The 12,837-nt window shown below is 38.9% G+C and overlaps 1 protein-coding gene across 1 annotated transcript in view; it reads right to left on the reverse strand.

Moving 5' to 3' along the window:
* Ptchd1 (patched domain containing 1) overlaps positions 1–12,837 on the reverse strand; it is a 49,321-nt gene that overhangs the window by 12,345 nt on the left and 24,139 nt on the right. The window contains exon 2 of the mRNA XM_035449750.1: positions 240–900. Within this exon, the coding sequence (XP_035305641.1) occupies positions 240–900 (661 nt within the window). The remainder of the gene's footprint in view (positions 1–239; positions 901–12,837) is intronic.

A 12,837-nucleotide genomic window follows, 5' to 3' on the forward strand; every position in this document is an offset into this window, starting at 1 on the left:
AGAATTATTAAATATAGAAACATGGCTACAGCCTAAGCCTTTGACTTTCCAGAATTTGTGGAACATTAGGTTGCTTCTTAGTGATGACTACTAATTGACAGAACTCCTTCCAGGCCTTCTCAGCCAAGTGAAAACACTATAACTGAAAGAAAATGTTAAATGGCTCTTTGAGAAAACTAGTTACTACCATCAGCAGGAAATAAACAACACAAACAAGAAAAATGAAAGGCAGTAATTACCTAGCATGACGAAAGGGACTCCCAGGAAGGTGGAATTGTATTTCCCACCAGTAAGATTGATGATTCCAGCTGCAGTGAGAGTGGCTAGGCTTATGGTCACCAATCCAAGAAGGCCTAACCAGGGTTTGCTGCGGACACAGTCCTGCATAGAGCAGCAGAGGATGGCCATGGTGACTACCAGGATCAGGCTGGTGACCAGGTAACGCTCTGATACACGGCTGGTCTTCTGGAAATCTTCCCTCAATGAGGAGGATGTGTACGGGTATATTTTGACTTTGCTGTTTGATTTCTGGAATAGTTTGACAGTGTCGCAGAAGCTGGACTCCCACCTCTCAGCTACCATGTCATTGAGACTGTTGATTGACTGCAGATAGTAAGTGAGCTGAATGGCCTCTGCAGATTTCACCCGGTCCTTGCTGTGTACAGTGACACCTCCAAGTTGGTGCCCATTATAGACAGCCCTTCCATCCTTTAAGTGAGTGATCGGATATGTGATAGCGAAATTGGTCCGATTGGTGGCCCGGGCATTCTTTAGCTCTTCCAGGACGTGTACTATGTCATCCACAATGCAAGTCTTGTCATTATTCAGGACACATATGTGGGCAAACGTATAGTTAAAGCCAGGTCTTGGAACCTGGATCTTGGTTACAGCAGTATGCAACTATGGGGGAGAAAAACAACAGTTAGTTTATTTTTAATGAACAAGTAGAAACATTAGCACCAGACATTTAAAATATTTCCTCTTTTTTTGTCGGAGGAGAGAAAGTCATTAGTTCCATCTCTAAGACAGAGAGTTTAAATAAAATGTTTTGCCCATAAATCACAAATATGTAGTAGAGATGCAAGACAGACATACATTGGATAAGTAGTTTTCGTGGCTCCCAGTCTAGCAGTGTCAACCCAACAGCTTGTCAAAAATGCAAATTCTTAGGTCCCATTCCAGACCCCAAAAAATCAGATTCTCTGGAGTACAACCTATATAGACCTTCTGGGGGATTCTGATGGTGCTAACATTTGAGAAGTCATTACACTCCAGTACCATTTTTACTTGTAGGTTTTTTTATTTGTGACCAAAATGGTTTATAATGTTTACAAACCTTATTTAGGTCTCTTGTTTATTATTTTTCTTGGAAACACAACATAACAAATCAATGAAGGTACAGCTCTGAATGCAGAGGTATTCTGAAGGCTAGTCCTTTACTGCCAATTTGCAGGGCACTTAATAAGCTTATCCAATTACTTTACTATAAAAGTTTAAGAAGTTTACCTTGACAGCTGTGCTGACTAGCTTTCTGTCAACTTGACATAAGTGAGGGTTATCAGAGAGGAGGGAACGTCAATTGAGAAAATGCCTCCATAACAGCAGACTATAAGGCAGACAAGCCTAGAGGACATTTTCTTAATTAGTGATCGATAGGGGAGGGCCTTGCTGATTGTAGATGGTGCTATCCCTAGGCTTGCAATCCTGAGTTCTTTTAGAAAGCAGGCTGAGAAAGGCACGAGGAGCAATCCACTAAGCAGAACCCTTCCATGGCCTCTATACCAGCTCCTGCCTCCAGATTTCTGCCCTGTTTGAGTTCCTGCCCTGATTTCCTTCAATAATGAACAGTGAGGTGGAAGTATAAACTAAATGAACCCTTTCCTCACCAATGTGTTTAAGTCACGGTGTTTTAACACAGCAACAGTATTACTAACTAAGACATTATCCCTTGTCTTCTCAGTTGTTCCTTGTCTGAATAGACGGGAAAGGGCACTAAATGATAAGAGTCTACTAACTAAGACAAATTGAAATCATACTAAAGGAGCACAATGTGACTTCTATACACTTTAAGGCCTGGAGTGTGCTCAGTGGTAGAGTACTTGCCTATTATATACAAGACCCTGGTTTCTATCCCCAGTACTACAAGAAGCATTCTACACACCTTGACTAGTATCAGACTGTGGTTGTGTCAAGTTACTTTACACTTGCCACTAAATTGTATACAAGAAGATAAATAACATCTACTACTCCATGCCAAGAACAATTACTAGGCATTAGCACAGATTAGTTGACTTAGAACTTACATAGGATCATAAAGTAGGTATGAACACTAGCCTTATCTCACAAGTGAGGCAAATGAGATGTGAAGAACTTAAATCATTTGTCCGAGATCATGTGCATCATAAAAGGCACAACTGGGTTATACCTAGCATTCTGAACAGGGTCTGTGTTCTTAGGCTTTCGTCATATATACCTCTAGGCACCAGAACTGCAATGAGGATTCCTACCAGCAGCTGATTTCTGAGTTTGTGCTTTGTTTTTTACCCTGCTCCTAAACTTCACATGTAGGTGTGCATAGAATCTAATATCTAAAGTAAGAAAAGAGGTAGTAAGTTGTGAAGGGATTATGGGATTTAAATAAACTACTACTGTGTGCCAGGATATCACACTTGGCCTCCTCTCAGCAAGTCAGTTTTTAATGAGCATACAAAGGCTCATGGAAGCCTTGCAGATAGGGTTAATTAGCATTTTCAAATGGCATCATCTTCTGCTTCAACTATGCATACACAGGCCCCCAATTTAACTGTTTCAACTACACAGTCATTTATTGTCATGATGTCTTATATGTGTAAATGTAGCTGGTCTGCAAAAATGAGGCCAGTGAGAGACATGTGTTGGTGTGTTAAATAAAAAGGTGTATCTATGGCTGTGCCTAACACAGAGTGGACTCTCCCACAAGTGTCCACATGACTCTGCTATATCTTCTCTCAATCTGTGCTAAATGGATTATTGGTTAAGATGTTTTGCCATGCACGTTTCTGAGTGAGTGGGATAGTATGCTTTTTTGAAAATGTCTGAGAAGCATCAGCTGTTAAAGTACTTTACTTAGCCCAGAGATGGAGTTGTTCATCCTAAATCCCAGTGTCCCCTTCCCCCGTATCTCTTCATGAACACAAACCCTTAGGCTCAGAAAATACTTAGTTGTATTATGTTTGGCTAAAATATTTTCATTTCTTTTGCATACACAGAGAGTCTTCCAGATATACCTAGACAGCAATTTTTATAGTTTGAACCATATGCTAAATTTTTGTATTGGTGTTTTGGGAATAATGGCCAGAAAAATATCTTTCAATGGTTTTAAGCTCTGAAAGTTTCTTTCTTTCCACTCTTGTCTAAGCACAGACCACAGAATGTTGGCTAGGATTATTCCTAATCAATGAAAGTTTCCAAATGTAAAAGGATATTTTGGAAGATGAAAAAATAAAGAAAAATATAAAGATGAGAGAATTTTGATAAGAGTCAAAGACTTTGCAGGAAAAAACCAGAATAGACCAAGGAAGTGATATTGGCAGCATGTATACACATGTAGTATTTAGTGCATTGTTTGTTTCCATAAGGAGTGTAATAAATCTCCCTTAGAGTGATTACCAAATATGTCAAGAGGAAAAGATTGCCAAATAAGATGGTGTTAAGCCACAGGGCTGAACCCAATTACAGCAGGGGATATTTTTTTACATCCATTCCCTACAATGAACATGCTCTGCTTGTTTTGGAGGTATAAACTATTTAACAATCTGCCAACTTTGCAGATCTATGGCAATGACCTCTGGGATTACACATGGAAGGAAGGAGATACTATATTAACTCTTGTACTAGCAGACAATTGCTGAGATTCTTTGAAAATGGGAAGTAATATTACTGGCTTGAGACCAGAAGATTTCTTAACTCCGCAGTAGAGCTGCTGTGAGAAGCAGTTGCCTTGAATTTCTGATGGCGTGGTGGGTAGCACATGTGTCACTCTTGTTTCTGAGTGGTATGGTGACATAGAATGAATGACAAAGCAGGGAGGTGATGCCTGAGGCCACCCACCTGGCAGGGAGAATCTGTGGGATTGTGCTGTGGAATAAGAGGTGAGAAGATAGAATAGAAACTGAAAGATGAGACTCCTCTTTGTGACTTTTGAAACAACTCACCTCTCATCATTGATTCTAATGACCACATGTCAAAGATAAACACATTTCACTTTTGGACACTCACATAGACAAAGTCAGACATCTTGCACATAATACTTGGGTATCTACATGCATGCATGGTTTTAGAATGCTTTGATTTACTTTTCTGAAGGAGCCCCAAGTAGAGAAGTAGAACCATGACTTTATAAGTTGTGGTACAATGTATATTTACATGCTTTAAAAACAGAAAAAGGAAAAACCAGAGATGGAATCTCTGCTTCAGCTAGTCTACAATATAAAAAGCAGCAGTCCACATGAGTGTAGTAATAAATTAGTTTAAAATCTTTAAGAAAAGAAAAGGAAGAGAAAATAAGACAAATTAGTAGCCCTGACCCTTAACATAGTCTTAATCTGTCACATGGGTCAGTGGGAAAATCTGTGTTTATATGGCCATGTATAGATGCCATTAAATCAACACATACTCAATAAATACTCATCAAATCTACTGTGTTGTCAGTAATACGATAATTTTCTTGAATTTAGTGTGCTTGCATTCATGCAAGCAAAATTACATGAAATGCAGTATACAAAATGAAAAGATTCTAACAATAAACAACACCAAGTACTTTGCATTAGTAAAGCCTGAGCATATATAAATCTTGATCATGATATTTTGATTATTATGTGTTTGCTTCTAAAGGATTGGATGTTAAATTGAAATTCATTCCAAGTCTTTGAACATATCATTTAATCTATCAGCTTTTTTTTGCTTTTTTCACTCTTCATGTTAAGAATGATAATAGTACTAATGACTAGTTGGCTAAACATTTTCAACACATTTAAAACCCTTATTCAAGATAAAGACTTATAAATGCTTAAATTATTATTCCCATTTTGCTGTTGGAGCAACTGAGGCTCAATGAATCACCTAAGATGACTTGAAAAGTAAAGTTCAGATACAGGACTCTGAATCAGGCGTAACTTTAGAGCAGAACACAGCCTAAGATGCACAGAAGTTCAGAAGAAAGGACAGAGAAGAATCAAAGATGGAGAATTGTCATGCCACCTGGTTCAGAGAGCTGCCAGTGAAACTGAGCTATGGAATGAACATGACCATACATCGAGGTCCAGTAACAGAGATCAGAGATGATGCAGACAGCTAAACCTCATCTTTAGACATTCCCATCACATGTCAATATGAACAAATAATGAATTGGATGGGTTTGGAATTCATACTTTTCCATTCTTCCTACAGTGTCTTGCATTGTCAGATAAAGCTTCTTGGAGAAGAGCTTAGTAAGAATCTCTCCTTTCAGTCAGGAGCCACAAGAGAATCTGGTAATAAAATGTGTGGGCTTCCAACATGGATTCTCTGCTTACCTCAAAGTTGCTGGAGATCCTAGACATGTCACTCTACTTCTTCAGGTCCCAGACTTCAGATTTCACACTTTCAGTAATAAGAAGGGTATTGGCTTAGATGATTTGTTTTGTAGTTATTACTGAAAATAGACTCTTCTCTCATACAGTACATCCTAGCCACAGGCTTTTCTCCCTTCACTTCTGTTGGCTACCCCCACCTCCTCTTTATCCCCAGATCCACTACCCCTCCTTTTTCCTTCAGAAAAGAGCAGGATTACAAGAGTGGATAGTCAAATAGAACAAAATAAGACACAATAAGAGAAGGCCAAAGCCCTCATATTGAGGCTGGACAAGGTAACCCAATAGGAGAAAAAGAGTTCCAAGAGGAGGAAAAAGAGTCAGAGACACACCCACTCCCACTGTTAGGAGTCTCACAAGAACATCAAGCTAACTGGTGTAACATATACACAGAGGACATGATGCAGATTCTCTTGAGAACCCACCACTGTACTTGTAAATGCCACATTATTCTAAGATAAATGACATCTGTAAACTATACAATCAGATACTAGATGAAAGAAAGTTAACATAATAAATAACAATTGAGATTTATTAGAGCTACTTGAGGTACACTTTCCAACACAGTGAAGCTCCTTTTAAGGTAATGACAGATCTGAAACTAGATGAAGAACAGAATGAAAACAGGACAAAGAAAATGAATATACTTAAAAGATTCTATTCTCTGAGTGATTTCTCATTCTGGGGGAGAACTGGCCTTTCTAATTCCCTTCTGCCAGAGTCTGGGACAAAGCCAGGATGGGCTGCCGGTCACCACAGGCCAGAGTCTAATTTCCTTTCTGCCTTTCCTTGGCTCACTTGAACCTTCCTCAGAAGACAGCAGGGACACCTTGTAGAGGAGGATACAGAAAGGATGTGGAAGGAAGTATTTGCTTCTTGCTGTTGATAGCACAGGAAAAATACCTGTGGGATATGAGATCTGATGCAATGTATTTCACTACACACACACATACATACATACACACACACACACACACACACACACACACACACACACACTCTATATGATTTTGCTATAAAGAGAGAATTAAAGGCAGGATGTTGACTCTGACCATGTAGGGGATTTAACATGCTTTAGAAGCATGTTGTCACTTAGCAATCCCAACTGTGAGTAAACACTTGCAGGAGATGTATATTCCCCAGTCTCTGGCAGGATGCATTTCAAGTCACTCCAGTGGGACTTGGCATAGAATCTCATTTTTTCAGCTATCTTCTCTTCCTTTTCTCATGTCCCAACCCCATTTTCTGCTGCCACTGCAGAATTAGTTGCACACATTAAAAAAAATAAAACAAGAGAAATCGTTGGTTTGTTTTCCTAACATACATAGATTGCCCTCAGATATTACCATCAAAATGACATTAAATCAAATTTGCTTAGAAATACTTTCAAGGATTAGGTTGTTTTTCCCTTACTTCAAATGGCCTCTGCATTGAATCTCTCCAAATCCCAGGTCTTATTTAGGTTCTATATTCTGCCACGATACGTGGCCAGGTAGTATCTGGCAGGATATCCTCACCCATGTCACATGAAAACACCTTCAAGTGGATGAATCTGGTCTCTGTAGTTCATAAATTACGCTAGCTCACTGTGTGTTACGCTCTGTCTTTGCATGAGCTCACTCTCACCCACTCTCTTTCCTCTTCTTTTAATAGCCACACATTACATCAGAACACCAGAAGTCCAAAGTTGGGGACTGTTACTGTGATTCATTTGTAGAGCAGCCAAAAGCAAGTTAGTCATCCCTTAATAAGTGAACAGAAATAATCATTCTGCCTTTGAAACATTACATTTTTCAGAGGACACAAAATTTAAGCTCTGGATGAAGCCAAACAAGTGACTATTCACACATTTCCCTTTGCACATGCATGCCTGGAATCATGCATATCAAATCATTTGTTGCCTCTACCAATACTGCAATGGCAGTACAGGTCTGGGAGAGCCCATTGTGCATGTTTTGAACTTTACTTCTCTAGAGTGAATTCTCAGACTGTGGGGGTTGATACTGAAAAGCAGCCTAAACAACTCCATTTTGTGAATTTCCCAAACAAGCCAAGTTTGTCTTCCAAGTCTTAGCTAGGAAAACAGATCCACTTTCAATTTGAAAGAACTGAACCTGATGTTTGAGAAACAAAACTAATAAAAATAGTCTTGGTGAGGGTAAAAAGAAGATGCAGTATACCATTGCAGCTTTTGCCTGATTTCATGTTGATCAGAATGAGAAGATAATGTAATGTAACTTCAATAATGTGGGAGAATTTTTCACTTAGTTAATTAAAAAAAGAATCCCAATATCTGAAGATTCCTAGAAATCTTTGAACTTAAACTTTCTAATCAGAGCTACTATTCTTCATTCCCTTATGTCCTGACATTACTTAAATGCTTGCTGAGCAAGTTCATGGGTAATGAATCTTGTTTAATAGCTGTAACAGGAGCAATGCTCATAGAAATAGGAGGCTGCTAAAGCTGGTTGGCCAAATGGCAAAGTGGTCAAATGAATAGAACGGGCAACAATTGTTCTAAGATTTAGGAAGACCATTGCCAAAAATGCAAAGCATAGTAAAATCCAGAAGCCAAGGATGTTTAGGTTTAGAGAATATGGACCCAAGTAGGAAGAACACTACATTAGGAGTCAGATGGCTGCCATTCCTGATTTTTCTGGCAGTTTAAGATGAAGAAAAATGAACCTATGAAAAATGCCACCTTACTTGTTCGAAATCCCCTTAGGGTTTCCCATCATGTTTAGAGTAAAACCACAAGTTCTTATTGTGAACAACTACATGGGGCTTTGTCCATGCTAACTTCTATAGACTCATATTTTGCTGTGCTCTTACTATAGTGCTCTTCTTACTCTTGAGTCTCACTGGAAAGTACTTCTGGGACCTATTAAACCTGTGTACTCACTTCTTCCTCCACTTCTCTTTAATCATATGCCCTCATAACATCTTCAATTGAAGAACCATCACCATCATTGACATCTCATTTTAACTTTGTCATAGCACTGATTATGATATACCATTGTCTCTTTGTTTCCATATTCTTCTGTCTCCATTGGAATACAAATTTTGCCATGCTAAAGTGCATGTGTGGTTTACTACTACATTTGTTTTTTACTTAGAAGGGTGCCTGAAGCATATACTGCATAGATGTGGAAAAAAACACATAGATTGAATAATCTGGAGATAGGATGAACGTGTGTGTGTGTGTGTGTGTGTGTGTGTGTGTGTGTGTGTGTGTGTGTGTGTGTGTGTACATGTGTACATTTATGTGGAAGCCAGAAGTTAAGCTTTGGTGTCATTTCCCAAGAGTCATCTACCCATTTTTGAGACAGGGTCTCACTGTAACCTCTGGCTGTCCTGGAACTCACAGAAATCCACCTGCATCTGACTTCTAAGTACTGAGATTAAAGGTCATCTTGTCTTTTAAAACAAAGTATTGCTGGGTGTCCTGGTGCACACCTTTAGTCCCAGAACTCACTCAGGAGGCAGAGGCAGGTAGATCTCTAGGAGTTCCAGGACAGCTAGAGCTATGTAGAAAGACCCTGTTTCAAACAAACAAACAAACAAAAAAAGCAAGGCAAAACAAAAAGCTATCGTTGGCTTATAGCACACTTGATTAGGCTAAACTGACTCAAAAATTGAACCTGAATCCTCCGAAAGAACAACCTATGCTAGTAACAATTGAAACATGTCTCCAGCCTAGGAAGTATATGGATACTGAATTCCAGGCCAAGTGCATTTTACATGTTATCACCATGACCCTTAGAGGGAATGATTATCTCTTTCTTTCAGATAATGAATCTGAATTAAATTAGATGCCTAAAGTCATAGTCTTTGTTTGGGTTCCCAGAGAAGCTTGTTTGGAGGTCAGGACACCATGTATGTAAGACATTTGGAAGACAATCCCTGATGACACTAAGGAAAGAATTACAATGTAAGACTGGGTTTGAGCTTCAATGAGTATTTGTTTTCCCCCTTCCAGTGTCTTCCTCTCTACCCAGGGTCCTATCAGATTCCAAGCTTATGAAAATTTGTTTGTAGTTTAATGGTACTAAGTCAGGATTTTAGGGGAAAAGCAACTACATTAGGAATGATATTACACATTCATTCATGTAATTGTTCTTTTTCTCCCAAAAGTAAAGATGCACACATTCTGAGCATAAGCCTCTGAATTCCCGCAGAATCCACACTTTTAGTACTTTTATCCCATGGAAAAGCTCAAAGCACTATATAACCCACATCCATAAAATATTTGAAATTGCAAATAATAGCCTTAATTTATACTTCATGAAAAACATCTCCATCAGATGAGTTCTTTCTTATGTTACATTTTTCTTCAAATGGGCATTAAGGAGGAGAACAATGAAAATTAAGGCTGATGACTGAAGAAACAATGAAAACAGAGTGTTCTACCTGATGACATGCTAACACCTCTCCTGGATGATGGACCGGTGGACCTTAGAATGAATACCTGATGTAAGGCATAAAAGAGTTTTACCAGATAATACATTTTTCACTGCAAAGAATTTTTTTCTCAAGGTGCTCACCCAAAACTAAACTCTGAGTGTCTCAGCTGCTGCTCTTGTTTTCTTGATCTGGCAGTAAGTGGCTAAGGCTATGATTATTTCTGTGACTGGGATTGCTAAGGCTTTAACTCTTCTGAAAGGTGTTGGTATTGGTGGCATAGTGTATCTTGTTGGAAACATGCTGCCTGGCTTCAAATATCAGTGTTGGCACTGGTACATGTATTCCTCAGGTATTCATCTGTAACAAAGGGATGATGATAAGGAGGATTCCTATCTCATTAGGACTGTTAGAAAATAAATTAAAAATCAATATCAGCTTGTGAACAGTTTCTGACACAGTAGTGTAATCTGGAAAATGTCTGAGAACCAAAACAAAATGAACAAGCACAGTACTCCATCTGTATCTTCTGGTTTGCCTTGCTGCTCTCATTTTGTCCTTTAAATAAGCATCTTCCTCAGTTGTTTTAGACAAGTATATCCAATGAAATGAAAAGGTGACAAATTTTTGTCAGTAGATTATGGGGCAAGTGGAGTTGTTGGTACATACCAGAATAAATAGTTTAAGAGAATATCTGAACAACATGTGTTTGAAAGTTGGCACCTGGAGAGATGGCTCAGCAGTCAAAAGCACTGGCTACTCTTCCAGAGGACCCAGGTTCTAGTCCTAGATGCCACATAGCAGCTCCTAACTATCTGTAACACCATTCCCAGGGAATCCAATGCCCTCTTCTGGCCTCTGTAGGAGCTAGGCATGCACATAGTGCATAACTGTGTGTGCAGGCAAAACATCCATATGCATAAAACATTAAAGAATAAAAGAAACTTGGCACTTGTTAATTGCAGCACAGGCTCCCAGTCTAAAAACGATCCCAGGTTCTTTGCATTAGTTCCCTAGTGAGACTATTGTGTGCATTAATTAAAGATATATAGACCAATCAGGGAAAGGTAGTAGGTGTAAAGGAAGCAATGTAAAAGAAACCAAGTTACTATTGTCATGGTGTAAAGAATGCTATATATATTAACTCATTTAATACTCACACCAGAGGAAGTAGAGACTACAATCTCCATTTGCAGGCGAGAAAACTGTGTCTCAAGGAATTTAAACAGATTGTTTCAGATCTCAAATTTAGTATGTAGACCAGCCCAGATTTAAATATTGGGCTCACCATTCCCTGTGGTGGGATGCCTTGCTTAGCTTTGATGCAGGGGGTAGGGACTTGGTCCCGACTGAACTAGATGGCCAGGTTTTTTTGATTCCTCATGGGAGACTTACCCTTTCTGGGGAGTGGAAGGGGTCGGGGTGGAAGGGGAACTGTGGTGGGTTTGTAAAATGAGTAAATAATTTAAAATAAAATAAACATTTTGCCCAGAATATTGCCTTCTATTGGGAGTTTCTTTAGCTATCTCTGCTTTTAACATTTGGATATTAATTTCTTTTCTGCATTAGACTTAATCATAATTGATCACAACACTGAGGACACTGGCATAGCAAAGTCAAAGAGTCAAACATGAAAAAAAACAGCACAACAGAAGCAACTACATTCTGTCCTACATTGAATACTGATGCCCTGTAAACACTAGATACTCCAACAGGAACTTCAAAGAGAACACATAACTCCACTACCAGTGACAAGTATGTTTACCCAACCAGACAGAAGAAAATGTGGGAAGAGAGGATACTTTCCATGGTTTAAAATGTATCCTTTGCATCATGCTTGTTTCCTATTGATAAACCAGCTTGCTTCCACCTTGGACTTGAAAGCCAAACTAGGTTCAATCTTGTTTATGATTAAACCTGTTTCTAAACATACCCAGCTGTAACCTTAGCTACAAATAGCTCTATACTGCCTCTTCCAGGAAATTGCAACCATGCCTATGTTTCAAAAGGTTATGACCACATTGTTATGACTACCTTGCAACCATGCTTTGTTTCATGAGTTTGTTATGACCAACTTGTTATGGTTATGTTATGCTTCTGTGACCCTTGCTTATTTGTCTACCCGATCCCCCCATATGGATATCTGAGCCATAAAACCCCTATCTTCCCCATATCCAGCGTTGATCTCTTGAACCTTGCCTTAGGGGGAGACACCCCCATAAATACAATGCTTATATTCCAAATAAAAATTAATTTAATTAATTTGGCCAGGACTTTGGTCAGTGGTCTTTCTCCTTGCATCTGTGGGATTAACACTATGTTACCAACAACTGGTGGGGAAGACAGGCAGACAAACAAAGAAGAAAGCCTTTGTTGGTAGCAGCTATAGATTTGCTGCAAAACATCAGATGGAAGTTATAGGTATTAGGGTACTTGAGTATCATTCTTTCCCACAAAACAGTATACCAATAGGATATATATTCTTTCTGAGGTAGAGATTTTGGTTCATTTAATCCTGTATATCCTAGGGATATAGAATAGTGCCTGGTACACAAGAGCCCAAAGATGTGCTGATTGGACCTTCAGAGTTTATTCTTCCTTGCTGAATTAAACTTCCTCTGGTGACAGTGAATGATAACTAATTTGTATCCATAGACTTACTGTGCTACACGTACATCATTTACATCTTAAATAAACAGATGACATTGAATTTGATCCTATTGCTCACATGCTGGAGACAAGTGATTGATCTCATTAGATCAACAGCTAGCCTTAGACTATATCCCCAACACACACACACACACACACACACACACATACACACACA

Source organism: Cricetulus griseus, chromosome X (assembly GCF_003668045.3).
Source record: "Cricetulus griseus strain 17A/GY chromosome X, alternate assembly CriGri-PICRH-1.0, whole genome shotgun sequence".
In the NCBI taxonomy this organism is placed as follows: Eukaryota; Metazoa; Chordata; class Mammalia; order Rodentia; family Cricetidae; genus Cricetulus; species Cricetulus griseus.